This window comes from Rana temporaria, chromosome 4 (assembly GCF_905171775.1).
Source record: "Rana temporaria chromosome 4, aRanTem1.1, whole genome shotgun sequence".
Classification (NCBI taxonomy): Eukaryota; Metazoa; Chordata; class Amphibia; order Anura; family Ranidae; genus Rana; species Rana temporaria.
Window position 1 is genome coordinate 319,389,947 of NC_053492.1, and position 20,398 is coordinate 319,410,344.

General features: G+C 44.4%; 1 protein-coding gene across 1 annotated transcript in view; it reads right to left on the minus strand.

The window, feature by feature from the left end:
• Nucleotides 1–19,577, minus strand: part of PGBD5 (piggyBac transposable element derived 5) — a 205,417-nt gene extending 185,840 nt beyond the window's left edge. The window contains exon 1 of the mRNA XM_040350678.1: nt 18,705–19,577. Coding sequence (XP_040206612.1) covers nt 18,705–19,266 — 562 coding nt within the window. The 5' untranslated portion in view covers nt 19,267–19,577. The remainder of the gene's footprint in view (nt 1–18,704) is intronic.
• Nucleotides 19,578–20,398: the final 821 nt, after the last annotated feature.

A 20,398-nucleotide genomic window follows, 5' to 3' on the forward strand; every position in this document is an offset into this window, starting at 1 on the left:
GCCTGCTCTCCTGTGTCTGTTTCTCCTCTGTCCTCCTTCCCCCTCCCCTATCGCTGCATGCCCCCCCCCCCCACACTCCTGCTGATCTCATTATTCATTTAAAAATGTCCCTGTGCCTGTGTTAGGTAAAAAAATATATGGTTGTCTGTATGTATAACAGCACGGCTCCCAGCGCACAGCTAACTCGGCTTTTCCTCTCCTCCCCGGCTGACATCAGCGGGAACACTCGGCCTCGCCCACTGGAGCTGTATGTCGGAAAGAGAGGCAGCTGAGAGCTGGGAGCCACGCTGATATGCATACAGATAAGAATATTTTTTACCTAAGGCACAGGGACATTTATTGGTTTATTACAGTGCAGATGGGATGTTTTTATATAAGTGGGTTAACAACCACTTTAATCTGTCTATCAGAGCAAACCATAAGATCCCATCTGCCTAGATGTGAGATACTGTTGTCTCATTTTAGCAACCCATGTAAGTGCAAACCATCAACTCAGCAGTTTGGAAAACTGGTCGTGACAAATATTGCTCATGTATCCAATGACAAAACATAAGCTAGCGCCATAAATGCATTGACAAATTGTGATCCATGTATGGGCAGGCTGTGTTGGAAGGAAAAAACATTGAATCATCTCTGGACTGCCTTACAGATGCAATGCCAGAGGATTTTAAAGTGTAACCCACAGCAGTAAAATCAGTCTGTATATGCAGTAAAATATGCTTGATATACTCACTGTGGAACCTAAGGTGTTAATCCTCTGTATTGTGTAAAAAGGCTGTTTGATCCTGTCTTCTCTGATCCTCCCATTCTTCCAGAGTCCCCGATCCATCTCATCATAGAACAGAGCCTTGGGGACACTCTGCACATGCTCAGTTTGGTGTGTATTGTTAGAGAATTTTTGTATTCTTTTTTTTCTGTGTGCATATGTGATCAGCACGGTCCAGACAGAGGGTCAAGAGTCCTGCAGCCTTATAGGACAATCAGGGGAGAATGAAAACTCCTCCTACAAGCTTTAAACAGTGCTCGGTCAGACATTTACAGTATTTCCCATGGACCCACTTGATGTGGGAACATAGCCACCTTTTCTTGCTTGCTTCCAAGATGGACTAGAGAATATAGGAATATGGGATTTATGGTGTACATAGAGCAGTGCACTTATGGCCCTTACACACGATCCGAATATCGGAAGAAAACGATCATCCGAGGAAGAATCATATGATTTTCGGATCGTGTGTACACTACTTTCGAGACCCGATCACTACAGTTCATCCGATATTATTCAATCGAACAAGCACAAAAATGTTCCTCATATGATGCCAGATCGTACGATTTTCATTTAGTAACTACAGTTTTCGTCCGAAAATACATTACAACACATGACATCACTTCCGAGAACTTGTGATTAGCTTAGTTTGGCATTAGGATATAAAATGTTATCAACAGTGGTGGCTGGTGGTATCTTTTTTGAGGGGGGGGGGGGCGGCAATCCCCGCACTTACCCCATCGCAGGCTTCCTCTAGGCAGCTGGCGGCGTGTTCACCCTGTGTCTCCCCCCTCGGCTTCACGGGGGGGGGGGGGGCAGCTTCCCCTGTGTCTCCTCCCAACTCCTCCTCGGCAGCCAATAGGATCTCTTCACCTCTTGGTCATTCAGATCTCAGGACCCACTTCTTGAGCCGGGATTGGCCGGGAGGAGAATCAGGAAGACAATAGCAAATATTGATTCGCTACTGCGCCCCAAGCACACCCTTTCTTTAAGCCAACTAGTGCCTCAGGCGCTAATCACGTGCTTCCAAAAAAAAAAATAGACCCCCATTGGAATCCATGTGTCCAGAGCCCTGCATGTAAATTAGGGGCCAGGTGCATAAATTACTCACAAGAAGACATGACTGGTTAAAAAAATTTAAATAAAAAGCATGGTTCCTCATTCACCTTGTTTGTATGTTTTTTTTTGTGTGTGTAATGGGTTTCATTGTATTTTTTGATGCATTCTGGTGCGTTTTTTATGCATTTTGTAGCATTCCAATACAAGTCCATGCTGAAAAAATGCAGCATGTTCTACTTTTGTTCACTGTACTGGAAAGCACAGCAATGTTGTGAAATTTGCCATTGGAATCATGTTACCTACTGCCAATGCTTATTTGATACAGAAAAAAATCCCACTGGACTGCCTTTGGTGTGAACTAGCCCTTAGTGCTCTGAATAGCAGGCACCTCCAGTGGGCAGCATGCCATATCTGATTTTGCACCATTAAGGTGCCATACATGTTCAAATTTCGAAAGAATTTTCTTTTGAAAATCAGAAAATGTGTGCGTTTTGTGATCCGATGATGCCATCATTGATTTCGAAAGTCGGCCAACCAAGTCTTCAATTTCACCTTTTCTTTCTTTTCTTTTCTTGCGCATTTCTTTTTCGATTACATTTCTTGCACGATTCTCCCATCATTGATTAGAAAATCATTTGTTTTTCAAAAAATTTCCAACATGTCCGATTACTGAAATCCGGTGGTCGCACACAAATCAGCTGTTGCTGCAGCCCACTAATGGTGCGAAATACGAAAATAACGTAAATTCTTAGATAAGAATTTTTGAAAGAAAATTATTTCGAAATTCGACCCGTGTATATTGAAAACCTGGGGGATCTATTATACAACCATCGACCAGCTTCTGTGCTCACCAGGCTCATCATGTTACCCTGGGCTGCTAGCGCAGGATGGAGTAGGTGTACTGCAGGTCATGACTTCAAAATTCATGGGAGTAGCATGAAATACACAAGTGGGGTATGCCTGTAGAGAGTTGGTGCCGTGTCATTAAGGTTAGAAGGTGGGTGTCCTGGTAGTCAAATATTCTCAGACCTTGAAGGAAAATCTTCATATTTCATGAAGTAGTTTTTGGTGGATATGCAATTACTTTATTATTAACCAAATCACATATTGACTCTGTTCACCAAATAAGGACCATAGCAATTTTTATATTTCAGTTTTGGTCCTATTGATTCGGTAGGTAATGCATTCATGATTACTTTTGATTTCAAAGTGATAAGTACATTTTTACAGGACCACAGCAAATTTCTTTCAGTAGTTTTGTTTTCAAAGAATGATTTAATTCTAGATTCAGTTTTGATTTGATTTGTTCTGCTCCAAACACTAGCTAATTTGTTACAAACACCAGCAAATAACTGGTAAATGTCACATTCACAAAAAATAAATAACTGCATAGCATATTTGTGTTTAAATCCTTACGAGACTTAAAGGGGTGGTAAAGGAATATTCCCCCCCCCCCCTAAATAGCTTCCTTTACCTTAGTGCAGTCCTCCTTCACTTACCTCATCCTTCCATTTTGCTTTTAAATGTCCTTATTTCTTCTGAGAAATCCTCACCTCATCTGTTCTTCTGTCTGTAACACCACACAGTAATGCAAGGCTTTCTCCCTGGTGTGGAGAAAGCCTCTTGAGGGGGTGAGCAGGAGTGTCAGGACACTCGCTACTTTGCAGAGAGAGAAAGGAGCTGAGTGAAAGTGGGCGTCCTGACACTCCTGCTCGCCCCCTCCCCCTTCAAGAGGCTTTCTCCCCACCAGGGAGAAAGCCTTGTCTTACTGTGTGTAGTTTCAGACAGAAGAACAGGAAGTGAGGATTTCTCAGATGAAAAAAGGACATTTGAAAGCAAAATCGAAGGATGAGGTAAGTGAAGGAGGACTGCACTAAGGTAAAGGAAGCTATTTAGGGATTTTTTTTTTACCTTTACAACCCCTTTAATTATGCTTCTGGTACACACCATGGTGCTTATTTAAAAAGGAAATAGCTGAACATTTTTTATTTCAAGCTTTGTTTCACATGAGATTATGAAATAAATAAACAAACAAAATGAAAACATAATTCCCTAAGAGCCCATTCACACCTGGACGATTTTGGATCTGACTTCAAGTCGCCCCAAGTCGCGCTGCATGAGAAAATCAATGGAAGTGAATGGGAGCCTTCTTAATGTACACTACTGCAGTCGCTCCGACTTCAGAAAAGGTTCCTGTACTACTTCAATCCGACTTCTAGGCGACTTGTACCCATTGATTTCAATGGAAGTCGCCTCAGGAGTCGGATCACTGTCTTAACAGAAGCAACAATACAGGAAGAGAACATACATTTCTAAGGCAAACCCCTAACAGAAGCAACAATACAGGAAGAGAACATACATTTCTAAGGCAAACCCCTCCCTCCCCCAGGGCTAATTGTTGTTTGATTGGCCACTGGAAAGCCTCCTGTCCTGAAGGCAACTTGAAGTTGCCATGTAAGTAGCCTCATGTCGCGCTGTGATTCATACTCAAGTCGTGTCCAAGTTGCCTCCCAAAGTTGCGCTGGAAGTCGTGTAAAACTGGTGGTTGATCTACATTTTTACTGCCCCCCTGGCCTCCTACTTGCAAGCAAACATGGTGGCCAATCAGGATCGCACAAATTGCTGCAGCTGCATCATGGTGTGTTTTACAGCATGTCTGACAGGCAGTGCCACCTACCAAGTCAATGGGACATGTCACAACCGTATGTCAAATACTGCAGTGTGTTGCAGCATAGTTGCCAACATTGTAAAAAAAACAATATAGAGAGGCTTTTTTGCCTGTAGGCGGAGTCTTATTATAAATAGAATGGGGACATTTGTTTGTAGGTGTAGCATAGCGGGAAAAGAAAAATGGGTGCGGTTTAAGTGAAATATTTGGCATAGCTTAAGTGGGGCGTGGCTCAAGGGGGTGTGTGGTTAGAGTCTGAGATGAACGAGGGATGGAGGGAGAAAGAGGGGGTGAAAGAGAGAAATAAAGCGATAGGGAGGGAGGAAAGGAGAGAGAAGGAAGGAAAGAAGGAGGGATGGAGGGCCAGCAGGCCCAGATCCTACACCCCAATTAAAATATGTGTATTTCAGAAAGTTTAACAATCAGCAGATAAAGATACTCCAAACACCTGGTGGTAGCCCTTTAATCATCCCGACACCATGGTTGTTATGGTGTCAGGATGATTGAAGCACATTATTTCTATTATTACATTGTAATATAAAAATAACATTTTCAACGTCCTTACATCAGGTGCCCCAGCGCAGTCCCTCCTTAAATCAATGTCGCCAGCAATGGAGCCCTTCTTTACATCCGGTGTCCCCAGCAGCTGAGCCCCTCCTTATATCTGGTGTCCCCAGCAGCGGAGCCCCTCCTTACATCAATGTCCCCAGCAGCGAAGCTCCTCCTTATATCAGTGTCCCCATCAGCGGAGCCCCTCCTTACATCAGTGTCCCCATCAGTGGAGCCCCTCCTTATATCGGTGTTCCCAGCAGCGGAGCCCCTCCTTACATCTGGTGTCCCCAGCAGCGGAGCCCCTCCTTAAATCTGGTGTCCTCAGCAGAGGAGCTCCTCCTTACATCAGTGTCCCCATTAGCGGCGCTCCTCCTTACATCAGTGTCCCTATCAGCAGAGCACCTGCTTACATCAGTGTCCCCAGCAGCAAAGCCTGAGTAAATACATCAGTGTCCCCAGCAGTAGAGCCCCTCCTTACATCAGTGTCCCCATCTGATGTCTCCTCTCGCTGGACACAGGCCGGAGGATTGGCGGCAGCTACATAAGTTCCCAGCTTTCCCCGTGTGTTCAGTGGAGAGGGGAGGAGCCTCCAATCCGTGCAACCACTCGGCTTCAGGGTACAAGTGAATTGTCTACCTGTACACTGAAGAAAGAAGCCGATTGGCTGCCCCTCCCCTCTCAACTGAAAACACAAGGAAACAGTTGCATCGGCAGCAGTGGCCGCCGCAATCTATTTGTAGCCCGCTGCCATTGTTGCCAAAAACAGTCCAGGTTTTCATGGGACTGTTGTGCCGGGAAAATCGGGACTGTTGGCAAGTATGTTGCAGTAGTATATTAATGTTAAAATCTGCCCTTTTCCAGAGTGTTACCTCTGATTGGTTGGACCTTTTAAAATTTTTGCACAATAAAAATTATTTTCTGATTAAAAAAAAAAATCTGCCTTGGTACTGAAAATCAGGAGGAGACAGCATTGCCTCCCAAACACCAATAAACACTCTCTAAACCACCTATGAAAAGTTATTCATTGCAAATACATTTTTAGAGGCATGCTTAGCGGTTCCTAAAAAGTGTGTTATAATGTAATGAGGTGGTTACACTGTATTTACTATTGATTATTGTAACCTGCTGTTCCACTGAGGCACAGCATACTAGCTCATTATGTGGCACTTACCTGAAATCGAAGCCCCCGAAGTGCTCCTCGTTCCCCACCACCGCCATGTTACCTCGCAGCTTCTTCCTGGTATCGCTGCTCCGGCGCTGTGATTGGCCCGAGGAGCGGCGATGACATCACTCCTGCGCATTCACACGGGACCGGCAGATCCCTGCTCATGCGCGGGAATACGGCATTAACCCCAATAATGCCATTCACAAAAACGGCATGCTCAGTGCCGCCTGTGCCGTTGTCTACGGCACGCATGCGCCGTAGACATTGACACCTGTCATTATTGTAAATATCTCCTAAACCGTGCAGGTTAATCTAGGCTTACCTGTAGGTGCAAGTTGTGTGGTTGGGTTTACAACCACTTTAATACCAACTAATGCCGTGTACAAGAGGTCATAATTTTCTAAAAGAAAAGTTCGATGTGAGCTTTTGGTCGGAAATTCCAACCGTGTGTAGGCCCCATTGGACTTTTTCTGTTGGAATTTCCAACAGCAAAAATTTGAGCGCTGGTTCTCAAATTTTCAGACGGGAAAAGTTCTTGTCGTAAATTCGCAGATCACCACCATTACTAGTAAAAACAATAAAAACAAATAAAAGTCCCTAAATCTATCCCAAAGTTTGTAGACGCGATAAGGTTTGCGCAAGCCAAACAATATACACCCATTGTGAATTTTTTTACCAAAAATATGTAGAAGAATATATATCGGCCTAAATTGATGAATACATTTTTTTATATATATTTTTGGGGGATATTTATAAGAGTCCTTTCACACTGCTAGCGCCCGAAAAATGCTGGTAAAGCGCAGCTAAAACTAGCGTCACTTTACCGGCGTTTTTCGAAAGCACTCGGGCTTTCACATTGGGATTGCAGATGAGGCTTCTTTCAGTTGCTTTACAGGCCCTTTTTTTACGCTAAAGCGCCTGAAAAATGCCCCAGTGTGAAAGGGGTCTTATAGCAGAAAGTAAAAAAATATATATATATTTTTTTCAAAATTGTCGCTCCTTGTTTATAGCGCAAAAAAAATAAAACGCAGAGGTGATCAAATGCCACCAAAAGAAAGCTTTGTGGTGGGAAAAAAAAACAGTCAAAAATGTTGTTTGGGTGCCATGTCGCACTACCTCGCAATTGTCAGTTAAAGTGACGCAGTGCCGTATAGCAAAAAACGACCCGGTCATTAGGGGGCAAACCCTTCCGGTGCTGAGGTGGTTAAGATTGAGCAAAGCCATTGCCACTGTGTCCTATCATAGGTTGGACTTGATGGACTTGTGTCTTTTTTCAACCTCACCTACTATGTAACTATTCTGTATCCAGTCCTGGGTTATATTTCACTGCTTACTGTACAATTGCCTCTTTGTGTTATTGATATTCAGAGAACCCTTACAAGCAAAATAGAGTTATTTATCAAAGCCAAATGTATCTCTCCAGTATTTGGATTCATTAAAATGTTGATACAGTAAAACAGGGATGGACAATATTGCAAGAGTGAAAGTGGGGCCTATTGTGTAGGAAAAGCTGCTTCAATAGAAACCACATATGTGCCATTGATCATGTGTTCAAAGGATGCCATTTCCCTTCTTAAAGTGGTTGTAAACCCACTTTTTGTACTTTTACCTACAGGTAAGCCTATAACAAGGCTTACCTGTAGGTAAGGAGAATATCTCCTAAACCTGCACGGTTTAGGAGATATTCCCCTCGCAATGCGCCGCTGCGCATGCGCAGGGGGGATCTACGGCAAAAGGACCGGCAGCCTCCGGACCTTGCCGAGTTTTAAATCTCCCACGCGCACGCGCAGGAGTGACGTCATCGCCGCTCCAGCCAATCACAGCGCTGGAGCGGCGATACCCAGAAGACACGCCGAGGCAAGATGAAATCTCGCTCGGCGTGAACCAGGTAAGTGCTACGCACCTCGTTCCGAGGTAAGTATTTCATAATGAGCTAATATGCGGTGCATATTAGCTCATTATGACTTTTACCATACAGGAGAAAACAAAAAAAAATTTTCATGCGGGTTTACAACCGCTTTAAAGCGGAGGTCCACACAAAAATGAAACCTCAGCTTTTCGGAACCCTCCCCCCCTGCGGTGTCACATTTGGCACCTTTCAGGGGGGTGTAGATACCTGTATAATACACGATGGCGGTGGGGGCAGCTGAGAGCCGAGCGATTGATTGGCTTCCGACATCGCGGGCACGCTGGACAGGTAAGTGTCCATTTTTTAAAAGTCACCAGCTGCAGTTTTTGTAGCTGCTGTCTTTAATATTTTTTTTTTAGGCGGACCTCCACTTTAACCCCCCTGGCGGTATTCCCGAGTTAGAGTTAGATTTTTGTGCTAGGATTGCTAACCCCGAGTCAGACTCGGGCTCGCCTCGCTGGATCCACAGGCATGGTTTACTTACCTTGTCCCTGGATCCAGCGATGCCACCGCGCTGTGTGAGCGAGCGGGACCTCGCTCGATTCACACAGTGCCTCTGTGCGCCGCCGATCTCCGTTCCCTGCGACGTTACGACGCACGGGAACAGAGAACGGCACCAAATTCAAAAACGTAAACAAACACATTACATACAGTATACCGTAATCTTATAGATTACAGTACTGTATGTAAAAAATACACACCCCCCTTTGTCCCTAGTGGTCTGCCTAGTGTCCTACATGTACTTTTATATAATAAAAACTGTTCTTTCTGCCTGCAAACTGTAGATTGTCCATAGCAACCAAAAGTGTCTTTTTATGTCAAAAATGGTTTTAGAGCAGCTAGAAAACAGCGATAATAAATTATAACCACTTGCAGAATTGTGCGATAGCGATTTGTGGGGAAATTCGTCATAAAAAAAATAAAAGTAATGACAGCGACAATTCTGCAACTGAGCAAATTTCAGTGATTTTGAGTTGATTACATTATTGAATAATTTTTATTATATTATTACTTGTTATAATTATTTATAATTATTTATTATATTATAAATTATAATTTTGTTTTTAAAACAATGTCATACCCGGGATGCCTATTAGACTCCTGTTTGGTCAGATTTAAGTGAGTTATTCCTAAGAATTACAGGCCTACAGTATAAAACACCAAATTTCCTTGCAAATAATGGTACCGCTTTCAGCACCTTTTTTCTGAAAGAATCATACCGCCAGGAAGGTTAAAGAGAAAGTTAGAATGTTCAGGTCCTAAGACTCTTTGGGCGTAGCTCCCCCTCAGGGTAAAAAAATTATGAAATGTATGTACATGAACATTTTTCTTCTAAACAATAAGCCTAAGTTCACACTTATGCAGTGCATTTTAACTGACATTTTTGGTGCGATTTCAAGGATATCCAGCGTGACTTTATGTGGGCTCAGGTGCAATTCAACTGCGATTTGGATACTGCTGCAATTCTCTCTATCGCTCTCCCTCTGGAAATCAGCTCAGAAAAACAATAGACCTACTAGAAATCGCACTAGTATTGCATAGTCTTTGAACATCTATACGTTTACTATGCAGTTTACATTAGACTCTATTAAGATGAAAATCGCACCGCACCAAAACACGCACTGGACCCTTTTCAAAAACGCATTGTATTCAGACTGCATACATGTGAATGGCCACCATAGAAAGTTATGTTATTTCTCTTGTCATGCGATTCCATGCATTCTGGAACGCATATGAAATCGAGTCCGTGTGAACCGGGACTAAGTAAGTAAAGCCTATGTCCTCCTGGGCCTCCCACCAGCTGCAGTACCTTCTAACCTACCACAGTGCCCGCAACTTCCTATAATGCCCCCCTCCCCCAGTCTTTGCGGTTCCCTCTAGTTTCCCATGGTACCCCTGAAAATCTCTAAGCCTCCTGGAGAGATCCAGCCCTCTCCAGAGACTGCATTCGCCACAGTTACCCCAGAACCCTGAAGACATCTAATTTCCCTACAGGGCCACCAACTTTGCTACAGAGTTCCCTAACCCCCTCAAGAACCCTTATCCCCCAACAGTGACACCCACCCCTAACCACAGCATTCCAGTATTTCAATATCTATCTTGCCTTCCCACACTTGTGTAAGTATAAACTTCTTTTCCTTTTCTTTTTGCTGTTGGGCCATGGACAATTTTAGAAGAAATTTTGAAGGCATTTCTAATGTTTCTCAATGTTGTCATTCACACTGTGCATTTACCCGCATTTAGGTGCAGTCAGTTTAAATAAAACAGAATTCTGTGCATCCAGGATCTGATTAGAAACACTAAATAGAGCCAAATGCATGTAATTGCAACCAAATGTGCCTAAAAGCAGGAACACCTAAATGCAGGAATCAGGGAACATATAAACATGTTTCCTCTCTTCTAATAAATTTGTCTACAAGATAGGAAGTAAAGAAATGTCTCCCCAACTGGACACAGATGGCAAAAAAATAAATAAAAAAAATTTGAGGGATTTTAACCGTTACCTACTATATCCAAAACTAAAAAAAGAGCTTTGGCTTTAGGCTGGGGTCACATTTCTCTTGGTATACTGACACCTTAAGGCCTCGTACACACCACCGGATCTATCTGCTGGAATTGATCCGCGGATCAGTTCCAGCGGATAGATCCGGTGGTGTGTACGTCCGAGCGGACATTTATCGGCGGAAAAAATTCCAGCCGACGAATTTCCAGCGGATATAAATTTCTTAGCATGCTAAGAAATCTATCCGCTGGAATCCTGTCCAGCGGATTGATCCGGTGGTTTGTACAGACTCACCGGATCAATCCGTCCGCTCCTCTCCCTCGCATGCGTCGTAATGATTCGACGCATGCGTGGAAGTCTTTATCTTCCAGCGTTGCGCACGTCGCCGCGTCATCATCGCGGCGACGGCGCGACACGTCACCGCGGATGGATTCTGCGCGGATTTCAATGGTGAGTACAACCATCAGATCAAAATCGGCCAGAGGATTTATCCGCTGGAACGGTCCGGAGGATAATCCTCTCGTGTGTACGGGGCCTAAGAGTTCCCTTCACTGGACAGAGGGGCCAGGTCCAACCACTGATAAACCACCCCACACCAGGGTTTGACAAATTTGCTTGGAATCTAGGAGCCAGCTAAAAAAGTTAGGAGCCAGAAAACGTACCCCGTCCCGACGAGCTTGCACGCAGAAGCGAACACATACGCGAGCAGCGCCCGCATATGTAAACGGTGTTCAAACCACACATGTGAGGTATCTCCGCGATTGGTAGAGCGAGAGCAATAATTCTAGCCCTAGTCCTCCTCTGTAACTCAAAACATGCAACCTGTAAAATTTTGTCGGCATTCCACGAGCGAACGCAATTTTGAAGTGTGACATGTTGGGTATGAATTTACTCGGCATAACATTGTCTTTCATAATATTAAAAAAAATGGGGATAACTTTACTGTTGTCTTATTTTTTAATACAAAAAAGTGTAATTTTTTCCCAAAAAAGTGCGCTTGTAAGACCGCTGCGCAAATACGGCGGGACAGAAAGTATTGCAACGATCGCCATTTTATTCTCTAGGGTGTTAGGATAAAAAATATAAATAATGTTTGGGGGTTCTAATTAGAGGGAAGAAGATGGCAGTGAAAATAGTGAAAAATAGTGAAAAATGACATTAGAATTGCTGTTTAACTTGTAATGCTTAACTTGTAATACCAACGCCCACCACCAGATGGCGCCAGCTCACACATCTGGTGGTAATAACTTGTAATACCAACGGCTCACCACCAGATGGCGCCAGCTCATTTTTTTGCCCACCTTCCAAGCCAAGTCGCCAGGACACCATTTGTAGTCGCCATGGCGACCTGGCGCCCGGGATTTGTCGAGCCCTGCCCCACACCATAATCCCCCCTCCACCAAATGATTTGGACCTGTGCACAAAGCAAGGTCCATAAAGACATGGATGAGCGAATTTGGGGTGGAGGAACTTGACTGGCCTGCACAGACTCCTGACCTCAACCCAATAGAACACCTTAGGGGTAAATTAGAGCAGCGAATGCAAGCCAGGATTTCTAGTCCAACATTGGTGTTTGAGCTCACAAATGCTTTTCTAAAAGAATGGTTAAACATTCCCATAGACACACTCCTAAACCTTGTGGACAGCCTTCTCAGAAGAGTTGAAGCTGTTATAGCTGCAAAGGGTGGGCCAACTCAAATGACTAAGCCTAGGATGTCATTAAAGTTCATGTGCGTGTAATGCCATGTGTCCCAATACTTTTGGTAATATAGTGTACATATATACTCCTTTAGCAAACAGGCCAAAAAGACAGTCTCACGGTGCTAATATAAATTCAATACAAATGCAAATACAATGCAAAACCAATACAAAAGGAAAAAAGTGACAGGTGTTTTTTACGGTGACCACAATATACAGGGATATGTACTGTATAATCTCAGAAAAACTGACACACACACACAACACCCAAGTTGGACAGGATGCACATGTGTCTTTTTCCAACCATATCTAATATGTAACAAAATGACAGCTAAACCACTAAACCATACTCTAATATAAATCAGGACTGCTGGCCATAACAAACTCTCAATTTGGTTTGCTGTGCTGCATCAAAAACATAGCACTAGTAACTACAGTACAGGTGAGCACCACCATATAAATCAGCACAATGTAAATTCTGAGTTTGCCATTTAAAAACACAATCATTTAAAGCGTGTGCAAACCTAAACAATGAACATTATGATTTTGCTTCCTTTTGGTCTTTGAAATATAACAATAAAGTGTTACTAAACCCACAACAGTAAAATCAGTCTGTATATGCAGTAAAGTATGCTTGTTATACTCACTGTGGAACCTAAGGGGTTAATCCTGTGCACTGTGTATGAAGGCTGTTTGATCTTGCCTTCTCTGATCCTCCCCTTCTTCCACAGTCCTCAATCCATCTCCTGAGAGTACAGAGCCCTGGGGGCACTCTGCACGTGCTCAGTTTGGTGTATTGCTAAAGAGTTGTTGTTTTTTTTGGGAGGTTGTATGTGATCGGTACAGGGCCAATCAGCACTGTACAGGCAGAGGGTCAGGAGTCATACAGCCTTATAGGACAGTCATAGGATATGAAAACTCCTCCTACAAGCTTAACCAGCTCCAAACACTGATAGAAGTCACAAAACTACTGATGAGAAAAGGTATTTAGCAGTTTATATTTACTAAAATAATTGCATTTCTGTGTTCTGTGTACTGTGGGAGACCAGATATAGTGAATGCAGGGTCCTGAGTTTAGTGACACTTTAACTAGTTGCAGACCAGTCGCCATCATTCTACGGCGGCAGGTCGGCTCTCCTGGGCGCCGCCGGAGGCACGCGTGCGTGCCCCCCGCTCGTCCGTGACTCCCGTGCGGGTGCCCAGCGGGCGTGATCGCCGCCGGGCACCTGCGATTGCTCGTTACAGAGCGGGGACCGGGAGCTGTGTGTGTAAACACACAGCTCCCAGTCCTGTCAGGGGGGGAAATGCTGATCCTCTGTTCATACAATGTATGAACAGAAGATCAGTGTTTCCCCTAGTAAGGCCACCCCCCCCCCCCCCACAGTAAGAACACACCCAGGGAACATACTTAACCCCTTCCCCGCCCCCTAGTGTTAACCCCTTCACTGCCAGTGGCATTTTTATAGTAATCCAATGCATTTTTATAACACTGATCGCTATAAAAATGCCAATGGTCCCAAAAATGTGTCAAAAGTGTCCGAAGTGTCCGCCATAATGTCGCAGTACCGAAAAAAATCGCTGATCGCCGCCAATATTAGTAAAAAAAAATATATTAATAAAAATGACATAAAAATACCCCCTATTTTGTAAACGCTATTACTTTTGCGCAAACCAATCAATAAACGCTTATTGCGATTTTTTTTTATGAAAAATATGTAGAATAATACGTATTGTCCTAAACTGAGGAAAAAATATGTTTTTTTATATATTTTTAGGGGATATTTATTACAGCAAAAAGTAAAAAATATGATTTTTTTTCAAAATTGTCGCTCTATTTTTGTTTATAGTGCAAAAAATAAAAACCGCAGAGGTGATCAAATACCACCAAAAGAAAGCTCTATTTGTGGGAAAAAAAGGACGCCAATTTTGTTTGGGAGCCACGTCGCACGACCGCGCAATTGTCAGTTAAAGCGACGCAGTCCCGAATCGCAAAAAGTGCTCTGGTCTTTGGGCAGCAATATGGTCCGGGGGCTAAGTGGTTAAGGATCATTCACACTTGCTTTAGTCTCTGAAGAGCAATCAGCATTCATATTGTTCTTCAAAAAACATTTCACAGGTAGTCAGGAGGTATTGTATCACCTCCCCACCTCTTGCTTTAACCCCTTGAAATCTGTGTACACTGAAATATTTTGTTCCGGAATTTCGTTTTCGCCTGAAAAATAAAATGTATTTAGTTACTTCGAAATTCGTTTTTATTTATTTTGTTTTGTTAAAAAATGCATTCGTCCAAAAATCCGAATTAATTTACGGTCAATCTGTCATTGAAGGCTTATGGTCCGTCGAATGTTCTAAGAAGAATCGACGGAGCAGCTCAACTGTACAACGCCGCAATCGCACATTTCCGGTCCAATGTTCCAAAAACACGCTATAGTAGAATTCTAATGTTGTATGACACTAGTAATAATTATATTTATAAATTATTATTACTAGTCAACATAGGCGTGCGCACAGAGTGTGCCAGGTGTGCCCATAGGTGTGCAGCACAGATTCCTCCTATTGCCCTGCTCCATTTCCCCCACAGTGCTGCCAGCTTTACTCCTCTCCTCTCCCACTGGCTGCTGTGGGCACACACAGGGGGATGGTATTGGAAAAGGGGGTAAAGGGGTCAGTAAATATGTAATTTACCGACCCCTTCCTTTTCTAAATTAACACAGTGAGTGATCAGTAGTGTGTTTTTGAGCTTTGGGGTGCACACCCTAATGCTATAGGCTGCGCACACCTATGCTAGTCAACCAACATTAGAATTCTTTGTTAGCCTATGGGAGGAGCATTTGACCATAAATGTCCGCTCGTGGTGATCGTATGTTTTTAGCTGCTTCGTCAAATCTTTTCTCTCTATGTAGAATAATCTCGGAATAATAGAGTTAGGTTAGACACATTCAACCGCAGGTTTGATAGACACAGATCACTATTGTCACTGTCATGTCGAATCTTCTATATATATCGTACCGTTGTCGCAACTAAACAAAAATGAAACATTTTTTATGTCCACATGCAGAGCAGTGCAATTCACGTAAATGGGTTGCCCTTGGCAATTCAAAGCATTGTGGCTGCATGTGTACACTCCTGGCAGCTAAAGAGGGAGTGGTAAAAATGTGGCTCAAGCATGGGCTTTTACGGCCCTTCGACGGCAAGTGTGAACGAGCCCTAAAAGTGTTTACACTAGAATGCCATGCAGGAAACCGGCGTTCCACGCCAGTTTCTCGCACAACATTCCAAATCGCACTGCCTTTTCTATCTACATCAGGTGTCAGTACAAGGTTAACGACACCCCAAACACAGGTTACAAATGCAGTAGGTTTTCCCTCACTGGATCGCATGGCACAAACATACCAGACCATCCAGTCACAGTGTTTCTAAAGATAGTGCATGCACTACTTTTGGTGAGATGTGGTGATCTGCGGTGCAATTTTAATGGGCTGAAATTGCACTGCACTGAACTGCATGTGAATCGCACAGTTGCCAGTGTGAATGGGTCTTTAACTGCTTCCTGACCAGCGCACGACTATATACGTCAGCAGAATGACACGGGCAGACAGAAGGACGTATATATACGGCCCCTTTAAGAATCGGCATTGTGGACGTGCTCGTGCGCCCGCCGCGAGCCCGACCACGGATCCCACGGACTCGATGTCACGGTAAGGAAGAAGGGGGAAATGCTGATGTAAACAAGCACTTCCCCATTCTTCCTGGTGACAAGGACACTGATCACAGCTTCTTGTAATCGGAAGCGGTGATCAGTGTCGTGTCACACGTAGCCTATCCCCCCTGCACTCCCTAGGAAACACTTAACCCCTTCAGCGCCACCTAGTGGTTAATCCCTTCACTGCCAGTGTCATTTTCACAGAAATCAGTGCATTTTTATAGCACTGAACGCTGTAAAAATGACAATGGTCCCAAAAATATGTCAAAAGTGTCCGATGTGTCCGCCATTTAGTTTCCATCTCTGCCATATGCTATGTAGATGAGGAGGGGAAGGTGTTCTACAGTTATAAGTATATTTCATACTTGGGGGATAACACTGCTCCATAGCTACAGTACTGTACAGTCAATGGGTGTTCTCAACCTAAAGAGGGTCATAGACTTTAACCAATTCCTGCTGAAACGACTGAAATTCAATCGGTAGGTTGCCCTGTTGGCACCCTCCAGCCCCTCCTTCCGCTTGCCAAAAGAAACATTTTCAAACGACTTTTGTCAAAGAAGCCAGTACCAAACATGCCCACATATACAGAAGACCATACATTAAAGTGTTTCTAAACGCAAGATTTTTTTTTACAAAAATAACAAACATGTCCTACTTACCTGCTTTGTGCAATGGCTCCTCCCCCCCATGGAGTGCCCCCAATAGCAGGCCTCTTGCTATGGGAGCACTTAGAGCAGGATCGCTCCGGAGTCACTCCAGTGAATGGACATTGCCTATTCACACATGGAGCGCAGCTGGGCTTGCCCCGCACTCTCCTCATTGGCTCACTGGCTGTGATTGACCTGCTGCTGTATGAGCCAATGAAGAGAGAGAGACCCCAGAGAGCCACTTCTCTTATGCACATCACTGGATCGAGATGGGGCTCAGATAAGTATAAGGGGGGCTGCACCAGAAGCTTTTTATACCTTAATGCATGCAATATTTTAGGATATAAAGAAAAATAAAGTTATTGTATTTTTAGCGCAAAACACTAATCTTGTGTAGGTTGGTCTATAGCTGCCATTCTTAGCCAGGGTCCATCCAGAGTTGCTAGGGGCTCTTTGAGCTGAGGCTTATTGACCTCTTATCTGGTACCTACATGGCGCCCAATCATGGGCGTAGCATAAGAGGTTGCAGGGGTCACAATCGCAACCCGACCTTTAGCTCCAGGGGGCCCCTGCAGCCTCCCTGTCATATTATCATATCCTCCACAAAGTCCAGCTCCAATCTGCCCAAGGGCCCCACAGCCAGCCTCCAGTACTGGGCTTCCACTTTGCCTTCCATGGTTCACACCCCTTTGTTCTCATTGGCTGGGGACAAGCTGTGAGCCATTTCCTGAGTGGAGAGGAGCACAGAGTGAGAACAGCCCAGGGGCCAGGTCAACTTTTGCATTGGGCCCACCTCTGACCCCAATGATTTTTTTTCTTGTGAAGGTGGAATTCTAACCAACACTGTAAGTGTGTGTGGGGGGATATTCTTTTCACTGACCCAATAGATTAAAGGGGTTGTAAAAATGTTTTTTTTATTTTCTAAATAGGTTCCTTTAAGCTAGTGCATTGTTGGTTCACTTACCTTTTCCTTCCATTTCCCTTCTAAATGTTTTTTTTTGTCTGAATTTCTCACTTCCTGTTCCTCCTCAGTATGCTGTTCTAGCTGACTAACCCCCAGCCAGAACATGGGGGCAAGCTTACTGAGGAGAAACACGAAGTGAGAAATTCAGAGAAAGAAAAAAATCATTTAGAAGGGAAATGGAAGGAAAAGGTAAGTGAAACAACAATGCACTAGCTTACCATGCCATCCAGCATACTAGCGTGAGCTACAGTATGCCTTTATTTTATTTTTTTTAGCTGTACTCACAGTTTAATCCGTTAGTTAAGTTTCAGACTCCCCGCGGGGAGTAGGCGTTCCTATGAAGAGGGGAACATGATTTACGGCCGGCTATGGCGCGTCACGCTTCCCGAAAATAGCCGAAATAGGACTTTGCTCTTCACGGCGCCTGCGCAGTCAGCTCCTGAAGAGCCGAGTCCTACTCCGGCTATTTTCGGGAAGCGTGACGCGCCATAGCCGGCCGTAAATCATGTTCCCCTCTTCATAGGAACGCCTACTCCCCGCGGGGAGTCTGAAACAAAACGAATCGATTAAACAGTGAGTACAGCGCAAAAAAATAAAATAAAGGCATACTGTAGCTCACGCTAGTATGCTGAATGGCATGGTAGAAAGTTGTATTTTAGGGTGAGCCCCCGCTTTAAAGTAACCCATTTAGAAAATTAAAACATACCTTTACAAGCCCTTTAAGTTTATCAGGAGTTCCAGGAGACTGGAAATGATTTCAAAGGTTCCCCTGGGGTAAAAGGGTTGGCAGAGGCTGGCGTATTGGGAGACAGAGCCCTCGGGCAGTTATGTGTTTATCTTTACAGCACAAAGTCTTATAGATCAACAGGTGAAAGATTGCATTTCAGTAGAAATGAGTACAAGCAGCAAGCATATACTTGTAGCACACCCTACTAGAATAAGCATTATAACATGATTATTATTGGAAGCAAGCAGGGATGAAAATCCCAAGTGAGCTTGTTTGATGCTCCCTCTACACAAGTAGTACAAGGTATGATGTGGATACTTAGCATTATCTGCAGGCGATTTCCTACCGCTTGTCTCCTTGAAGCCAGGGGAGGACACATCTTGAAGGGTGTGTGACCATCCCTCCTCCTCCTCCTCCTTCAGGTCTTCTCCAAGCCTTGCTTGTGTCTTCTCACCCCATTCACCTTCATCGTCAGCCTTGGCAGCAGCAGGTATCTCGTGCCCATCTTCAGCTTTCCCTTTCCTCTTCGGTCGGTTCCTTCCTTGGGATAGGTTGTGTTTGCCCAATTTCACATCAGATGCCTCCGGCCTGGATGTCAAGTTGGTTGGATGAGCCAACAATCCAGAAGATGTCTTGTTGTCCACGTCCCCTTCTATGAAGCTAGGTGGGTCCTCCTCTCCACATCCTCCATCCTCATCCTCAGAGGAGCCGCCTTTGCTGGAAGAACGGGAGTCTGGAGAGGTACTATAAAAGGGGTTACCGCTGCTGTCTTCTCCTGACTCCCCAAAAAGGTCATCAGAGATCTGAAGGCTCTCATAGCGGGACCGAGCCGCTTCCAGCAAGGAGAGCCCCATGTTCTTCCTATTACCGGCGGGGACACTTCCCGGGGACTCGGACACCATCATCATCCTGCACCGTCTGCCTGGAACCGTCTGCCTGGAACCGTGCTACAATGTGCACCGTACAGATGGGAGATGGGAGTGACTGTGCATTGTAGGGATTGGGAAGACAGCTCTTCCTCTCCCCTCCCTGACTTGGCAGGTCCGCCTTTTCTTCTCCAGCCTCCTTTCTCTGAGGCGATCCTTTAATGCATGAGGGCTGCACACAGACATCACATCCTACATGTCATGCTGGAAAGAAGGACATCTAACATTTTCAGGCCATTGTTTAACAAAAAAAAATCAAAGCCATTGCTCAGGGTACCATTGTTGCATCCCTGGCATCCCTCTAGACGTGCCATCTCCTGGCTCCTCCCTGGTGGGACCCCTGAGGTGTCTGCATGTACTGGGCTACCAGTTAGGTCATCTCAGTAGACTTCCCAGGGAGCTAAATATTTGTACTCCTCTCACTCAGTGTTATTATATATTTATATTATGTGTATAAATACAAACGTTTGTGCTACAGAAGACACAAAAAAATATACATTCCAAAAACAAAAAGTTTACCAGTCCTGGTTGTAAACCCATACAGACCACTTTACCTACAGGTAAGCCTCAGGCTGCATTCACACCTGAACGCGGCGTATGTTACCGCGACAAATTGCGGCGTTTTGTCCCGCGATTTGCAGCGACAAAACGCAGCGTTTTTTAAGCCTAACATACGCCGGAGGGGTGATCAACATTGTCGGCTATGCCGAACGCCGCCTGAAAAAAAGGTCCGGGACTTGTTTTGAGCTTCAGGCATACAGCGTTTCGGCGTTCGACGTGGAGATGTGAACCATCTCCATAGCCGACAATGTTAAATCACCCTCCAGCATATTGCAGGCTGCAATAGCGTCGCGCTACAGGCGACAATACGCCTAGGTGTGAATGGAGCCTAAATCAAAGGGGAGTTCCAGCCTTTAATGCCGCGTACACACGGTCGTTTTTTGTGATGAAAAAAAAACGACATTTTTAAAAACGTCATTTAAAATGATCGTGTGTGGGCAAAACGTCGTTTTATGTCTTCTGAAAAACGACAAAAAAAAATTCGAACATGCTTCAATTTTTTATGTAGTTTTTCAGAATGTCGTTTTTTTGTGTCATAAAAAAACTACCGTGT